This window comes from Quercus lobata, chromosome 9, assembly GCF_001633185.2.
Source record: "Quercus lobata isolate SW786 chromosome 9, ValleyOak3.0 Primary Assembly, whole genome shotgun sequence".
Lineage (NCBI taxonomy): Eukaryota > Viridiplantae > Streptophyta > Magnoliopsida > Fagales > Fagaceae > Quercus > Quercus lobata.
Genome location: NC_044912.1, coordinates 49037649 through 49054879, shown reverse-complemented (window position 1 = coordinate 49054879; position 17231 = coordinate 49037649). Strand labels below are relative to the sequence as shown.

The following is a 17231-nucleotide window of genomic DNA, read 5'->3' as shown; positions in this document are numbered from 1 at the left end:
AATATAATATTCTTTAAAATTCACTTTTTTAAATAAGTACTAAATTTTGAAACAACCTCTTTTTCAAAAAAAAAAAAAAAAAAAAAAAAAAAAAACTGAATTAAATAGGCACAAGCTCTAATTCATATAACTTCAAAAAAAATGAAAATTTCAAAACAAATTTTCATATTTTCATAAATAGGTGTATAAATTTAAAGAAGTCGCTCTACTTGCGTATTACGTTGTAGCCAAACAAAAATTCCCCACATTGCCTTGCTCACCAAGCAAACACAATATTCCTCTTCATGATTTCACGCTTGCTATAAAATACCTTACTGAGCCTCTCTCTCTCTCTGTCTCTCTCTGTCTCTCTCTTTTCTTTGAAAACCATGAACCGCCTCCGCTAGGGTTAGGGTTTTTGATTCTCAATGATCTCTCTTTTTCGTGTCTGAAAAACCCCTGTTCTCTCTCTCTCTCTGTCCGTCTCTGTGTGTGTGTCTCTCTCTAATGGCTAGGCCAGAAAACTTAAACTTGTTCGCCCTTTTGGGTGATGAAGCAGAAGACAGCGACGACGTTTCGACGCTCATCGAAAGCGTCGTAAAGGTCGACCCTAGAGTGGCGGCGGAGGAGAAGAGGAGGAAGAAGAAGAAGAATATGGAGGCGGAGAAACCTATAGGTATCAATTTGGATGTGGATTCCAATAACTATAAGAACAACAACAACATCGTCGTCGATATGAGAGCGAAGCCTATTGTGCTCCCTGAACATGGTGATTGTTTCTTTCTGATCCTATTCTTTCTTTTTGTTTCTGGGTTTTTCTTTTGTGTGGTTTTTTTTTTTTTTTTTTTTTTTGTGTGTTTGGTTACTGAGAAATCGAAAGGAAGTAATCGGCAATGGAAAGAAAGAAAAATTGGGGTGATATTTGTGCTGAATATGAATATGTTGAATATTGTCTATGGGTTTGTTAGTTTGTACTTTGTTATTGTTCATCTCATTTAGTCACTCTGTAGTGGATCTATTCCTAATAGAGTGACTAAATGTTAAGGTGGATTTTTTCCTGGCCAAGAACCATTAAATTCCTTTCATTTGTTTTCTATTGAAATGATTTGTGAAAGAGTATTGTGTGCTGGAATTGTATATTGATTTGTGAAATTGAAGTTGCGTTATGTTTTGGGATTTGTTATTCTGAGTTGATGACTCGATGATGTGTAAGGGAATCACAACATTCTTACATCGTGTTATTCTTGAAACATTATATTGTGATTGTGAATTGCAGGATTTAACATGTTTGACTCCCTTCTGTTTGTTTAGTTTTATAATAGTTTGTTGCATTATGTTTTAGGTTTAAGAGTGTTTCACTTATATTCTGTACTTATTATTATTTTTTAATTTCCAACTTGCAGTTACAAGAAGAGATATTGTTGTAAATAAAAAGCAGTCAGACGAGCAGGGTCAGAGTCGTGGTTCTGAAAGGTTTAGGCCAGGTGGGAATGGTTCTCAACGTAATTATGGAGGGGCTGATGGATATCAGCCTAACAATCGAGGGCGGAATGGTTATCAACGGAGTAACAGGGGATCTGATGGCTATCCTCCAAATAATGGAGGGGCTGATGGATTTCAGAGAAACAATGGAGGGCGTTATAATGGAGGTGCTGATGGATATCAGAGTAACAATGGAGGGCGGAATGGTTATCAATGGAGTAACAGGGGATCAGATGGCTATCAGCCCAATAATGAAGGGGGTAGTGGTTATAATGGGAACAATGGAGGGGAAAATAGTTTCCAGAGGACTGAGGGAGCTGATGCTGTAAATGCGGTAGGGGATGGTTGGCAGGTGCAGGGGCGTGTTCGAATCAGTGGAGGCAGAGGGAGAGGGGGAGGTAGGGGAAGAGGCCGTGGTAGAGGGAGGGGATTTAATGAAGGTCATGAGTTTGGAAGTGAGAACCAAGATGTTGTGAGCAGTTATCCATCTGATAAGCCAGGCCAGGATACAAATGATGGTGGCAGTGTGGAACAGAACGAGTTTCAGGGTAAAGTTCGCGAAAGTGAGGCACAATCTGATGAGAGACCTCGAAATGTGAATTGGGGTACTGGTGGTGGTAGAAGGGGTAATGGTAGGGGAAATCATGGTTTCAGGGGACAAGATAGCCGTCCTTATGATGGACAATCTGGACCTAATAATAGAAGAGGTGAAGTGTCTAATGCTACTGAAGCGAAGGAAAACTGTGGTGGTGATATTGGGACTGCAGTGCAAGTTGATAACAGTGCTGGAGCTGAATGGTATGCTCTTTCTACAAATGACTTTTAGTATACGTGTAATTCTTTTTTCTGTGTTCTTTCATCGTTCTTATTCTTAAATCTTGCTGCTTGGCCAGTTTAAATTTGCTGTTTGTACCATATGTTAAGGAGGTTCTCTATTTGACCTTTCCTTTTGTATGTGATATTTTACTTTTGTAAACTACGATATCTATTTTCATAACTGGAGAAAAAAAAAGTGACAGTGAGCTATATATCATGTTAAAAATGCTTAACAATTCACAGGGATGGTTATAAATTCAGATATAAGATTTATATGGTGGAAAGATAAAAATCATAACTTAAATCAAAGTATTGGCTGATATGCTTTAGGATTGTGAGTGGTTGAAGTTTTCTGAATCTGGAAGCCATTGCCAGGTCCAGCTAAATTGCTCTATTAATATGTAGACTTTATTCTGATTTTTATTTATTTCTTTTATTCTTGTATATAATAGGGATATTCCTGTGACTACTGAAGAACCTAAAGATGCAGAGCATGAACAAGGGAAGCTTAAAGATCAAGATAATTCTGAAAAGAAGGCCAAACATGCTGCTGATGATGATGAAGAAGAGAAGGTAAGGATATCATTCATTTCAAATTGTTAAGATCATCTTGTCAATTGAAAGTTAAATGGATCATTTGGTTTTCTTACAGAATATGACACTTGAAGAATATGAGAAGGTGTGTTTTGAGAAGAGGAAAGCGTTGGAATCTTTGAGAAAGACTGAGCAGAGGACGGTCACTCTTGATAAGGATTTTGAGTCAATGCAACTTGTTGAGAAGAAGAAAGATGACAGCCTTGTCATCAAACCGGTGGGTAAACTAGTTTGTAGTTTTTTTTTTTTAATTATTATTATTATTTTTTATTTTCATTGGTTGTATGTTATATTTGAATGGTTTCATGTTGCTTTTCTAATGTTAATCCAGAAGTCTGAGGAGAAGCTTAAGAAGAAAAATAGCCTTGAAAAAGATGATAAAGCTCGGAAGGTAACTTATGACATTCCCTTGCATGCAATGTGTTCAGTTCATTTACTTTTTTCTATATCTCTTCATTTCTGTGATAATTGTTCTTGGCTGATGTATATGTGTTTACAAACCAAGAAACAAAAGCTTAAATATGTATTTGCATTGCCGATTGATTTTTTCTGTCTAATATTTTATATTAACAATATTAAATCAGTTTTTTACTTTGGTTAGTAAATCTGTCCCTGATTCAACTATATCTGAATCATGTTTATATCACTCCTGATATTTTATGCATGGCAGCTAGTGTACTCTTTCATGGTCAAAATTTATGTTCCCACTTTGAAGCTTGATTCATTTGGTTAGGTGAATAGTATCTACACGTTTTCTTCTTCGCACCATAGTTATGCAGTCTTTCTGTTCTATTTATATTTCAGTTCTTTTCTTTCAGCCATTATATCCATGTAGTGCAGAGGTGGTGGATATAGTCCAGGGTTTATCTCTGTATGATGTTCTCATATAATACATATTTTTTTGTTGCAGTCGATGAACATTAATGAATTCCTGAAACCAGCTGTTCCTGCTCGTGGTGGCCGTGGCCGTGGTCGTGGTCGGGAGCGTGGGGGCCAAGGTGAGTTTAAGGGTGAGCGTGGTGCCCGAGGTGAGTTTAGGGGTGAGCGTGGCACCCGAGGTGAATTTTTGGGACAGCGACCTCAGGTGGAGGATGTTCCTGCACCTAGCATTGAAGACCCTCAACAATTTCCTGTTCTGGGAGGAGCTATCAAAGCCTGAATTTTGTTGGTCGTTGGAACAATTTTTTTTTTTTTTTTTTTCATTTTAATTTTTAATCTTATATTGGGGGAATAGGTTCTAGCTTCTACCTGGGCCATAATTTTGAAAAGTCTTTGGAGGGTTTCTACTTAGACATCTCTCTTCTCTTGGAACAGCTTCTAGTTTCTACTTAGAATCTTGTTGTCACGTCTATGCTTAACAGGATTTGGCAAAAATTTTCGATGTGTATTATGCAATTCTGTTTCTGTGTTTCATTTCTTATGATAGTTATATCATTAGTTTTTCTGTCAAGAGTTTCCATGCTAGTTTTGGTTGCTTGACTGATCAACAGAAGCCATAAATGAAATTTTGGTCTTATGTGAGATGTAACTTTGGGTCTTATGCCTATAATTGCCTGCAAGTGAGCATTGTTATGCCTTCTTAATGAGTGATTTCCTCTTCATAGTTAAAAAAGTTATGTGAGGGTATCTGAAACCATAATTGTAATTTTTCTTTTGTGCTTATAATTGTCTGCAAGTGAGCATTGATATGGCTTCATAAGGAGAGTCATTTCCTCTTGATAGTTACGTAGAGTTTGAAAATCTGAGCCTTTAGATTTAAGACATTCATCTTGCTCCTCCCAGCCACTACTAACAATCAGCATATTTCAGAATTAGAGAAGGGTATCAGTTTCCAATTTGAGAGTCATTTGCCTCGATCACCAAATTTTCTGCTATTTAATTAACTATTGTTCACTTGAAGTAGCATCACTAGAATCAGACCCAATCACTAATAAGGATGGCTTGGATGAATGGGCTCCACATAGAGTGATCTATATCATTCAGTTGAAAAATCTAACATGGCCATGTCTATCAACAATCTCAGTTCTCAAAGTGGATGCTGCAAAAGTTGTACGCTAGGCAGCCCAGGTCCACAGTGGATGTGTAACTGGATAGGTTAGCTTCCAACTGGACAGGCTTGCTTAGTTCATGGTCTTAGCTTCGCAGCTCAGCCGGTTCATGGGTTTGAAAGGATTTGTTTGGATTTAAGGATTTAAAACAAGGGGCTTTTAAATACAAGTTTTTATATATTAATATATAAATAAATTTAACTATTAATGATGAAGTAAAAGTGTTAAAGATTATTTATTTATTTATTTATTTATTTATTTTTCAAATAAAAGCGCTTGTGATAATCTGAAATCACATTTTACATCTAGTTGTTAATTCTACAGCTCAATTCCCATAAATTTCATCAATAAAAAAAATTGATATTTCTCATATTATATGCTGATTTGTGGCGCACATGAAAAACAAAATTAGTTTAAATAATTTTAATTGTGATTAATATGAATTTAAGATAGTTTACAATTCACAAACTGACTTGATGAAAAAATAATTTGTAATCAATAGGTTGTTTTTGGATTAATTTTTTACTCTCTTTATCTTGGCATCCCTTGGAAAAATATATGGCTCTATCACTGACCATATTTGTCTAATTAATAAAAGAATTTCAACATAATTCTTGGTCTAATAAGAAAAGCTATTTGATAATTGATATTATTTATAAATGTAATCATATTAATTAATTAATTATAATTATCACGCAAAGGAATAAAAATTGAGGGCAGAAAACAAAATTCAGAATCAACAATTGGTATCACTATCTATCATCAACCCATGACCTGACCAATGCCTATAATGGGCTCTTGGTGCATTTGTCTATTTTGGCCTCATGACTTTTTAACGAGTTGATCCACCGTTTAAGTTGAATCAATATCGAACCCTTGCTAGGATAAAACTATAGAACCAATAGTGGGTGTGTGACTGTGACCAAATAAAAGAGAAATAATAAGGGACCACAGTTTAATTTATTGACACATATAGTAAGCCTTACAGGAATAGTTTGATCAGAGAGAGAGAGAGAGAGAGAGAGAGAGAGTTGTTGAAGTTCCCTTGGGGGCAAAAGCAAAAAAAAACAACCCCTATTCCAATTTCTTGGATGAATATAAAATTCATGTTTGTCCAATTGGGTTCATGAATGAAAATATCCCCAACCATTAAACTCTTCGCAATCACAAGAGCCAGTCTTTGCTCCAACCGAACAAAACCGGGCCATTCCACCTCCTAAAACAAGCTCAAGTACTCAACTTCAACCACGTGCCCGTCTCTTGATACACCACCACATACACACCCTTACTCCTGTGCCACTGGAATATAATAATGCTACCAACCTATCCTAACAAATTTTATAATCGATAAAGTTATCAACTATGAGTGATAGTGAAAAAATTTAGATCTATGAGTATTAATTATGTGCATAATTTATAGTTAACACTCGATAATTTTATAAGAGTCTTGTTCAGGGATGCTTTTAGTCTTTTAAGATATTTGTTAATTAACCATTTAAAAAAAAAAAATTTAATATCACTTTTATAGAAAACATAAAAAACTACTAAAAAAATCATTTACATTTTTATTTTATCATAAAATATTTATAAATATAAGTCCTAAACAATGTTATTGATTGTAAGCAGTGAAGAAACAATCACAATTCTATGAGTTTCAATTGTGTGCATGACTCGTAGTCAACGAGTTCAAAAACTATGAAATTTATTGTGAAAATAATTGTGACGGTCCAACGTAGTATTATTGCTCAGGAAATAATATCCTCCGCGTCAGCGTACCCCCACAACTGGGAATAAACTCAAGAGGTGCCGTTTGGATATGCTGCCATGTGTACAGTCCTATAGGATACTCCATAGCATATCCTCAGAATTAATAATCCTCAAAAGTCTCTTAAAAGCATAGCTCTCTCCGAATATTCCCATTTCAAATTCTCTTTATAAACCTTCTCTGTTCTCCGCATTACATTATAAGGTACTCTCAAAAACGTAGTACTAACTACGAAGCTACCAACACCAAAAAAAACAGTTTCTGTTTTGTTTTGGTTTTTTAGGACAGAAATGTTGAACGGGTTCGTTAAGCCAAAGCGAGTTACTGACCCGCTCGACGACAAGGTCAGAGCTCAACTCGTCACGTCGCAACTCAGCTACGTCAGCAGCAGCGGAAGCGAGCACTCGCCTTGCCTTAGCCTCTCCGAACTCGTCCACGATTTCCTCGAGAACGATTCCGAAACCGAGTCTCAACTCTCTTGCAACTCCGACTCGGAACGAGTCGACTCAGTCTCCAACTCGGTCGAGGCTGTGGAGACCATCGTCGACCTGTGTAACAACAATGTCAACGCCTACAAGAAGTTGCTGACGTGTCACGTTTCGGAGGCGGTGAAAACGTTTTCGCGCCTGAGGTCGAATCGAAACGTTTTCCTTCGAAACGTGATGGCGTTTTTAAGGGGTTTGGGGCACAATGCGGCCGTGTGTAAGACTAGGTGGGACTCCATGTCGGGGCTCGCAAGTGGGACCTACGAGTTCCTCGACGTGGTCCAATCAGAGTCAATCACGTGTCATTCTCGGTATTTTATCGACCTGGACTTCGCGGCCCAGTTCGAGGTCGCGAGGCCCAGCGAGGAGTACTCGAAGCTTGTGCAACACTCTTTGCCTAGGGTTTTTATCGGGTGCGGTGAGGAGTTGAGGAAGTTGGTGAGGATCATGTGTAACGTGGCGAAGAGATCATTGAGGAGTAGGGAACTTTCTGTGCCTCCGTGGAGAAAGAACCGTTATATGCAGAACAAGTGGTTTGGTCCGTACAAAAGGACCACGAACCCGGTTCATGATCAACCGGCTCGGCAGCTAATGTTGCCTGTTGGAGGTGTTAAGTGCCGGTTTGTTGGGTTCGACGACACCGTTTCGGACGTCAATGTTTACAGCCACCACCGTGGGTTTTTTGTTCCTACTAGATAATATATGCATTGTTATTAGACATTCCCGAATAATTTGTGGTGGTTTTTTTTTTTTTTTTTTTTTTTTTTTTTTTTTTTTTTTTAACTATAAAAGCAAATCTTCTTACTTTATTTCCTTTTAGCTAAAGTGGTTTGGTAAATACGTAATCATATAATTCAAATGGCAGCAAATATTCTGATCTTTCTATATATGAAAAAAAAAGAAAAAAAGACGCAATATATCATGCAAGAGTGTAACCGATTTAGAGTTTTGGAAAGTTGATTTTAGGGTTAGAGAATATATAATTGATTTTAACGGTAAATATTAAGTCAATGATTATTCAGTAATTTTAGAATTCTCTCCTCTTAGATGTCAACTGTTTTGTAATGATATTACTTGTAACATAGTATTTGTATTAAATTTGTGAATTTATCATAGCTCCAATCAAATAAGTTTTGTAAGTGAGTTGAGATTTTGTTAGCAATAATAATAATAATAATGCAAAAAAGATATTTATAGTAGCTTTTACCTTTTGAAGGTTGTTGAATAACTTTTTTTTTTCTTTTTTTTTTTTTTTAATGTGTTGAATAACCTTTTTATTTAATTTTTTATAAATTGAATCATGTTTTTATATATTGTGTTTTTAGTGTATGCTTCTTCCTTTTTGTCAATGTTCTTTAACAAAATTTTAATAATAATTCAAAAAGATATTCAAAGTAGTTTTTACCCTTTGAAAGTTGTTGAATAACATTTAAAAAAAATAAATTGAATCACCTTTATATATACTGTGTTTTTAGTGTATGCTTGTTCCTTTCTGTTAAGGTTCTTTATTGAAAATTTCCAACTTAACAACATGTTATATACCCAAGACAAAAACACGTACAATTGGCCATAGTTGAAAACTCAACTTGCATATTATTTGATCCCATAATTAATTACTTTTTTATTTTCTTTTTCTTTGAAGTTTTATCTAACAATGTTTTTGAAGTGATTGAATTCAATAATTAAAAACAATTCAAGCAACAATTGAAATCAGACTTAAATGGAAACCCTAATTTAATAATTTAAATAATTTAAATCAATCATCAAAATAGAGATCTCATGTGGGAGAACATGAAGTTCTATCATGTGGCGCTTTATTAGAATAGTTATATATTTAGCATTCTACATTTTCCATGGTATTCCAAACAATGGGCTGATGTTTTAAATTAGCAAAACAACTAATATGCCTTTATTACTTTAAATGCTTTAGACAGATTCAATGGACAACTTTTCAGTTTTCTCTTTTCAGCATAAGAAATAAATTCAATGTAAAATCGCAAGAGTCAAATTTAATGGATTGAGTTGTCTTTACACATTTGTCAAATCAAGCATAAATAACAACCTCTTTAAGAGTTGTTATTCAAGAACTAAGTTCAGTATAGAATTGCAGGAGTCAAATTCAATGATTGGGTAATATGATTATTTATCTTTACACATTTGTCCAATCAAGCATAAATAGCAACCTCTTTAAGAGTTCAAGATAAACTTTGATGAAGCGATTTTTAAAGAACAAAACGATAATAGGAGTTTTGATTCAAGATGATAATGGATTGCTCATTACAACATTGAGTTTCAAAGAGAGAGCAATTTAGATTCAGAGGAGGCAAAACTAGCAGGGGCTATCCAATCTATCAATTTTGCAATTGAGATAGGTGTAAGAGATATCATCTAAGAGGGAGATTTAGCAAATGTTATTGACATGCTTCAATCTAAGGAGGAAGAAAATTCATGGCTGGGAGCTATGGTAGAGATATCATCTTAGAGGAAGATTTAGCAAATGTTATTGATAGGTTTCAATCTAAGAATAAGTATTATCCATAGTCATAAAAAAAATTTTCATATAAAAAATATATAGTAATTTTTTTTATAAAATATTTTAAAATAAATTTATACTATATTAGTGTATCACATGAGAAATTGGCTAGTTTTTTATAAAAGAGAGCCTAACTTGAATGCTTGAAGTTGAAGCTTGCTTTTAACTGTTCGCTTAAACATTAAATAAAAAGAAGTAGAGTTAAGTAGAAAGAGACTCACATGGGAATTGAATTGTTCTTGAAAGCGAGTAAGAGGTAGGAAAACTCAATTAATTTGAACTCCATGAAGAAAAATACATGATTTATAAACTTTGAAGAATTTCTTTAGACGAAGAATTTTAAATTGTAATCAAGTTAGAATTTATAATCAACTTAAAAATTATAAGTGAAGTATATATATATGCTGAATTGTTTCTGATGATGCACAGGATCGTCAGTAACAGTGAGCGGATGGAATCCTTCGTGGTGCGAGAGAATATGCTCAACGTTGGTCACCGGTGTGGTGCCTGCCACAACGTCTCCGATGCCAAAGTTAGAATGATAAAAATAGTAAAAAATCAAGATGTGGATCTGTGTTTGTATATTTTCGTACCTTTCTACTGACTGTGTGGGAGCTTTATACCTGCAACCTTGGGGGCTAGCCGTTGGGATGGTTAATGCTTTCTTAAGTAACGCCCCTGGTCCAATAATGAGGCTTTTAAGAGATTCCCAACGGTCTGCTGAGTTGATTTCGTAACCGCTCAGGTCATTGATTGACTGTATTGAGTGACTCCCTGTCTTCGTCAGTGATGATAGCTTTCTTCGTTGTTCCTGATGACTTCGTCAAGGATGCCTCCTCCGTCGCTAGCGTTATCTTCGTCTAGGGATGCATCATCGTCATTCCCATCAATTGCCCCCCAGGTTCTGGGGTCGTCGGTGACGTGTCATGACGATCACAGAAGATGAAAAGCTTCTCTTGTGACTCTTGGGGTTCTGTTCCGCTTTTAATGCTTAGTGGCGTCGCTACAGGCAATCATGGCCACGTGGCGCGTGACGATCCGTGGAATTAATGGTATGACCCTTGGGTTTCCCGCTGGTTTTTCAATCGCTTTTTGGCCTAAGTTTAAAACTTCTCTTCTTTAATTTTTTCTTTCACTTTTCAGAGAGCAAAGGCAGAAAATTTTCCAGTGATACTCTGAGCGTTCTTTTGAGACTTTCTTTCTTCTCCAAATCACCTTGCGCTGTGTTTTCGCCGTTCCGCCATTAGAGGTGCGTGTCCCTTTCCTTTCACTTCCTTCTTTTTTTCTTTTTTTCATAATTTCTGATTCTATGTTTCCTTTTTATTCTTCTTCTGTTGTTGGTTTCTGTTTTTCTTCTTTTTTGGGGGTTTAGTTTGAGTCGTATTTTTCTGCCCCTTTGATTTCTGCATTTCCATGGTTGATAGTTTAGAGGTTAGGATAGCTTGTCCGTCGGTCTCCTTCCTTTTTGCGCGTCTAGGGGGGTCTTTGGGCACTTATCCGTTTCTGGAAAATTTTGTGTTTGAGGGCAATTGTCTGAGCGTGGTTTTGGGCGATTTGTTGCCCTTGCTCCGTCAATCGCTGAATTGGTTCGAGGGTTTAGCTAGGAGAGGGTCAATGTCTGAGGTTAGATCTAGCGATCTTGAGACTGGGTTGTCTTCTAGTGACGACCCGGCTGAAGGAGATACAGCCGTCTCTAGCCAACGGGTGGTTAGGGCTTTTTACGCCCTCGAGGAGGTTTGTGGCCTGGACGCTGAAACCGTAAATAGATTCAAGGATAGGTTTCAGTTTCCATCTAGGGTTCGTGTTCGTCTACCCAGGGAAGAAGATAGGGCCTGCCACTTTTTCCCAGGTGAAATATGTTTTTATGAGTCAACTTTCACCTGCGGGCTTAGATTCCCCGTCCACCCATTCCTGATGGAACTTCTAGATCATTTTGGTATTGCCCCCGGGCAGCTCATGCCTAACTCGTGGAGGATCGTGATCAACTGTATGCAAATATGGTTGGCCTCCAACGGGGATATGATTAGGATGGCTGAGCTCACCTACTTGTACCGCTTGAAAGAATCCAAAGAGTGGGGGTATTATGAGTTAGTCCCCTGGGAGAGAAAGACTAGGATTGTCAAGGGCTTGCCCTCGTCCTTCAGGTATTGGAAGTCGCGCCTTTTCTTTGTGTCTGGGGACGACTTCGAGACTCAATCCAGCAGTGATTGGGGTGATATCCCGAGGTTGCTCCGTCGGTGGGGAACCCCGACCTTAGGTGCGTCAGTATTTCTCCCCGTCGTTTAATTTTGCTAATTTTGAGCTTCTGGTTTTGCTAACTCCTTTGTTTCTTCGTTTGGCCTAGTTAAGAGACGACCTGGACTTAAGAGTCGTTACAAGGAGCGCATCGAGACTGCGATCGGGTACGCAGAGACGATTGAGAGCTGGGATGAATTGGTTGACCCCCGGTCTCTTGCATTTTACAACCTTGGTCCCGACCCTTCGCCTTACGTTCTTCGTCAACTTGGTATTGAAGGAAAAAAGAGTAAGTATTATCCTCGTCACTGTTGATTCTTCTTGTGTACTTAGGCGTTTTTGATAAGTTTTTTCTTCTTGCAGAGATGACGACAAAGTTTAACAAGGATATGTACGCGAAGATGAGGTCGAAGAAGGACGAGCCCCTGTCTAATCTAGGGAAGAAGGTCGTGCGCGTAACCGGGAAGGGCCCTACTCCCACTCCCCTTAGTACCATTCCTCCCATAGCTTTTGAGATGACGAGAAATGCCTCTCCAACTGCGTCAATAGAGGAGATCGTTACTCCCGGCTCAAAAAGGCAGCGCGTGGCTGGTAAAGGGAAGGAGAAGAAGAAGGCTGATGTTTGTTCGTCAACAATATGGGACGATGAGAGGTTGGCCTTGGACAGGGCTCATGAGGTTGTCACCCCAGAGGACCTAAGGGCTCTCTCAGACATGTCTTTGAACGACGTTGCCTCCCGTCATGTTCATAAGCTCGTCCAGGTACGGAGTTCTTCCACGTTTTCCCTTTCCATATGTGTTTATATATATATATATATATATATATTATTTTTTACTGACGACTTATAACCTCTTTCCAGGTGTTGGGAGAGAGCCTCCACATTACGACTGAGTATATCACTCAAGAGGCCAAGGTGGCATCTCTGACGACCCGGATGGAGGCCCTGGAGAAAGAGAACTCCGATCTGAAGAAGAACCTGATTACCTCCATGGATGAGGCAACCTCTTTGAAGCAGAAGGTTAAAGTGTTAGATGACGACCTCAGGGTTGAACGCCAGTTGACCCAAGAGAAGGATGAGCAGCTTCTTTCAGCCAAGGAGAAGCTTGCAACTATTGCTGCCAGGTCGGTGGAGGCATTCCAGACCACTGACGAGTACAATACTGTACTCTTCAGTTGGTATTTTAAAGGTTTCGAGCTGCTCAGGAGGTATCTCATCAAGCATCCTTCTGGGGTCAACATGGAGAGTTTAGATTTGGAGGAGGTAGATAAGGAGATGGCTTTGGACGAGGCTGCTCAGTGCTCTGCCCCAGATGGTGATGCTCCCGAGCCTGCCACTGACGCACCTGCCGCTGTGGACGCTTCCGCTGATACCTGACCCTGTTACTTGGAAAAATTTTTGTTGTATTTGGTGAATGCCCTTCTTGTTTTGGGCCCCCTTTTTTTTTTTTTTAGAACAATCATTTATTTTGAGAACGATGTTAATCACCCAGTGGTTATGGGTTAAAATGAAGCATGCTTACCCCTTTTGGTTGATTTGCACTTGTTCATATCTTTGTATCTTGCGCTATGTTTATTCGTCAACAATCTGTTAACTGTTCTGACGATCTTGAACGTATTTTGAGTGTTGCTTTGATTTGATGTATGGCTTTTCCCTTCCTCTTTATGTGAATTCGTCAAGAGGACTTTTGCCATTTGTACATAGCCATTTAGCTTTCATAGCGCTGGTTTCTTCGTCAGTAACTTACATTCGTCAGGGCAGAATCTTGTTACTTAGTCGTTTCTACCATTATGTGGGTCGTCAGTAACTTACATCCGTTAAGGCGGAATCTTGTTACTTAGTGGTTTCTACCCATTATGTGGGTCGTCAGTAACTTACATCCGTCAAGGCGGAATCTTGTTACTTAGTGGTTTCTACCCATTATGTGGGTCGTCAGTAACTTACATCCGTCAAAGCGGAATCTTGTTACTTTAACTTTTTATACCCATGGGGTTATCTTTGGTAACTTACATCCGTCAAGGCGGAATCTTTTTACTTAGTCTCCTCTTTTTTTTTAATGTGATCGTCAGTAACTTACATCCGTCAAGGCGGAATCTTGTTACTTTAATTTTTTATTGGCCTTATGGTTGACCCGTACTGCCTGCACAAAGACATCAGAAGAATAATCCTTTTATTAATCTCAAGGACGAATGCATTTGTTTATTACATTTACTCGTGGTACTTTTTTAAGTGCTCAATATTCCACGACCGAGGGAGCTTTTGTCCGTCCATGGTTTCCAGATGGTAGCTTCCTTGTCTTGAGTAGTGAATGACGCGGTAAGGACCCTCCCATGTAGGGCCCAGTTTTCCTTGAGTAGGGTTTTTGGTTGCTGCAGTGATCTTGCGGAGGACGAGGTCACCTATGTCCAACCGCCTGAGTTTGACCCTTTTGTTGTAATACTCGGCCATCTTTCTTTGATACTTTGTCATCCTACTGGATGCGTTGTCTCTTACTTCGTCCAAGCAGTCCAGATTGAGTCGTAATTCGTCATCATTGGGTCCTTCTGTGAAAGTTCCTCGTCTGAGGCTAGTTACTCCGACCTCCACTGGGATCACTGCTTCTGTGCCATAAGTAAGCTTGAACGGTGTCTCTCCTGTCGGGGTTCTGGCTGTGGTTCTATAAGCCCACAGGACACTGGGCAATTCTTCTGGCCAGACACCTTTTGCTTCGTCCAGCTTGGTTTTGATGATTTTGAGCAGCATCCTGTTCGTCACTTCCGTCTGCCCATTTGCTTGAGGATGCCCTGGGGATGAGAACTGATTCTTGATCCCAAGGTTTAAGCAGAATTCCCTGAAGCCTTGATTGTCAAACTACCTTCCATTGTCTGATATGATCGTCGAGGGAATCCCGAACTTGACCTTTACCTTGGGGCAATGGACCGACGATGTCGATTCCCCATTGTGCAAATGGCCATGGGGAAGATATGGTCGTCATTTTCTCCGCTGGAAGCCGCTGCACATTCCCGTATCGTTGGCATTTGTCACACCTCCTGACGATCTCAGCAGCGTCCGCCTGCATGGTTGGCCAAAAATATCCTGTCCTTACTACTTTGTTTACTAGGGACTTGGAGCCGGCATGGTCGCCACAAACTCCTCTGTGTACTTCCTCCAAGATGTATTCGGCCTCTTTCTCGTCGACGTACTTTAAGTAGGGCATTGAGAAGCCTCTCTTGTACAGGACGTCATTCAGGATCGTGAATCTGGCTGCCCTCTTCTTGATCTTTCTAGCTTCTTCAGAGTTTTGAGGTAGGTGCCCGTCCTGGAGGAATGACACTATGGGCGTCATCCAGGTGTCGGCGCCCTGGATGGTGAAGGTCGCAAATTCCTCGATACTAGGGTGTTTTTGGACTTCCATCGCTAGGTCCGTGCTAGTCCCTTCTTCTTTTGACGACGCTAGTTTTGACACTTCGTCAGCCCCCATGTTCTGATTTCTCGGAATTTGTATGAACTCCACTGCATCGAATTCCTGGGCTAACTGCCTTGCCAACTTGAGGTACTTCTGCATCCTTTCTTCTTTTGCCTCGTATTCTCCCTTGATCTGTCCAATCACTAGCTTCGAATCACTTTGGATCAACAAATTTTTGGCACCAAGAGCTTTCCCAAGCCTTAGTTCCGTCAGTATTCCTTCGTATTCAGTTTCATTGTTGGTAGCTGGGAACTTTAGCTGGACTCCATATTTCAGTACTTCTCTGTCGGGGGTGGTTATGATGGCCCCTACTCCCCCCTTCTTTTGGGCTGACGAACCATCAGTCTGTATTATTAGTTTATCTGCTTCGTCGATAATACTGTCTTCGTCAGGGAACGTGAATTCTGCGATGAAGTCCGCCAGAGCTTGTGCCTTGATTGCTGTTCTTGGATGGTATTCAATGTCAAATTGACTAAGTTTAATTGCCCATTGGACCATTCTCCCTGCTGCTTCTGGCTTGCTCATTGACTTCTTGATTGGCTGGTCCGTCATTACGAGAATAGGATTTGACTGGAAATATTGCCTGAGCTTGCACGAGGCCACTATTAGTGCAAACGCAATCTTTTCGATCCTTGGGTATCTGGACTCAGCCCCTTGGAAAGCTTGGCTGACGTAGTAAACCGGGAGTTGCTTCTTGTCCTCTTCTTTAATCAAAGCTGCACTTACTGCCGAGGCTGACACCGCCAGGTACAGGTATAAGTTTTCTCCTTCTTTGGATGGGCTTAGGAGAGGCGGACTGCTCAGGTATTGCTTTAGCTCTTGGAAGGCTGCTTCGCACTCGTCGGTCCAAGCAAAGGCCTGCTTCAATGTCTTAAAGAAGGGCAGGCATTTGTCTGTGGCCCTAGAGACGAACCTGTTTAGAGTTGCTATTCTGCCTGTGAGTTTTTGAACATCCTTGACGGTTTTGGGGGAGGCCATGTCAATTATTGCTCGTACTTTTTTTGGATTTGCTTCTATCCCTCTTTGGGACACCATGAATCCTAAGAACTTCCCCGAGGCTACTCCAAAAACACATTTGCTTGGATTCAGTTTCATCTGGTGTTTCTTGAGGGTTGCAAAAGTTTCCTCCAAGTCGTCCAGATGTGTGAGCTCTTCCTTGCTCTTGACGAGCATGTCGTCTACATACACCTCCATGTTTCTGCCAATCTGTTGGCTGAACATTCTGTTTACCATTCTCTGATATGTAGCTCCAGCATTTTTCAGTCCGAAGGGCATTACCTTATAACAGTAGAGTCCTTGGCTTGTGATGAAGGCAGTCTTCTCCTGGTCTTCTTCAGCCATCTTTATCTGGTTGTACCCTGAGAAGGCGTCCATGAACGTCAGTAGCTTGTGTCCGGCGGTGGAGTCCACGAGCTGGTCTATCCTTGGTAGAGGGAAGCTGTCCTTTGGGCATGCTTTGTTCAGGTCGGTGAAGTCTACACACATTCTCCACTTTCCGTTTGCTTTCTTTACCAGGACGACGTTGGCGAGCCATTCTGGATAATATACTTCCTGAATGAATCCAGCCGTCAAGAGTTTGGTTACTTCCTCGGCTACTGCCTGATCTCGTTCTGGAGCGAAGGTTCTTCGTCGTTGCTGAACGGGCTTCCTGCTGGGGTCCACATTCAGCTTGTGTTGGATGACTTTTAGAGATATGCCTGGCATGTCCTCGTGACTCCATGCAAAGACATCTAGATTCCCCTTAAGGAATTTTATGAGTTTCGTTCTCATCTCGGGGCTTAGCGTCGTCCCTATCCTGGTCGTCTTGTCTGCATTTCCTTCTACCAACTCCACTGCTTCCAGGGTCTCCAT

General features: G+C 39.8%; 3 protein-coding genes across 3 annotated transcripts; 2 read left to right on the top strand and 1 right to left on the bottom strand.

The window, feature by feature from the left end:
• The first annotated feature begins 233 nt into the window (after positions 1-233).
• On the top strand, positions 234-4394 carry LOC115960676 (protein qua-1-like). The gene is made up of 6 exons (XM_031079636.1): positions 234-748; positions 1383-2259; positions 2730-2850; positions 2930-3088; positions 3203-3262; positions 3782-4394. Exons 1-6 carry the CDS (start codon positions 487-489, stop codon positions 4028-4030), a joined length of 1728 nt encoding a protein of 575 aa, XP_030935496.1. The 5' UTR covers positions 234-486; the 3' UTR covers positions 4031-4394.
• A 2474-nt stretch (positions 4395-6868) lies between these two features.
• On the top strand, positions 6869-7904 carry LOC115962178. Its single transcript, XM_031081069.1, has one exon. It carries the CDS (start codon positions 6975-6977, stop codon positions 7866-7868), a length of 894 nt encoding a protein of 297 aa, XP_030936929.1. The 5' UTR covers positions 6869-6974; the 3' UTR covers positions 7869-7904.
• A 6239-nt stretch (positions 7905-14143) lies between these two features.
• Positions 14144-17231, bottom strand: LOC115961917. Its single transcript, XM_031080813.1, has 3 exons — positions 16893-17231; positions 14790-16616; positions 14144-14731 (listed from the first exon to the last, which is right to left on the bottom strand). The coding sequence occupies exons 1-3, from the start codon at positions 17229-17231 to the stop codon at positions 14144-14146; spliced, it is 2754 nt and encodes a 917-aa protein (XP_030936673.1).

Excerpts from the sequence above, each read along its gene's own strand:
- LOC115960676 (XM_031079636.1), top strand. The coding sequence starts at position 487 with ATGGCTAGGCCAGAAAACTTAAACTTGTTCGCCCTTTTGGGTGATGAA. Across the intron at positions 749-1,382 it reads TATTGTGCTCCCTGAACATG|TTACAAGAAGAGATATTGTT; the intron begins GTGATTGTTTCT and ends TCCAACTTGCAG. Across the intron at positions 3,263-3,781 it reads AAGATGATAAAGCTCGGAAG|TCGATGAACATTAATGAATT; the intron begins GTAACTTATGAC and ends TTTTTGTTGCAG.
- LOC115962178 (XM_031081069.1), top strand. The coding sequence starts at position 6,975 with ATGTTGAACGGGTTCGTTAAGCCAAAGCGAGTTACTGACCCGCTCGAC.
- LOC115961917 (XM_031080813.1), bottom strand. The coding sequence starts at position 17,231 with ATGGAGACCCTGGAAGCAGTGGAGTTGGTAGAAGGAAATGCAGACAAG. Across the intron at positions 16,617-16,892 it reads GGCTCGCCAACGTCGTCCTG|AGAATGGTAAACAGAATGTT; the intron begins GTAAAGAAAGCA and ends GCTACATATCAG. Across the intron at positions 14,732-14,789 it reads ATCATATCAGACAATGGAAG|TTCTCATCCCCAGGGCATCC; the intron begins GTAGTTTGACAA and ends ATCAAGAATCAG.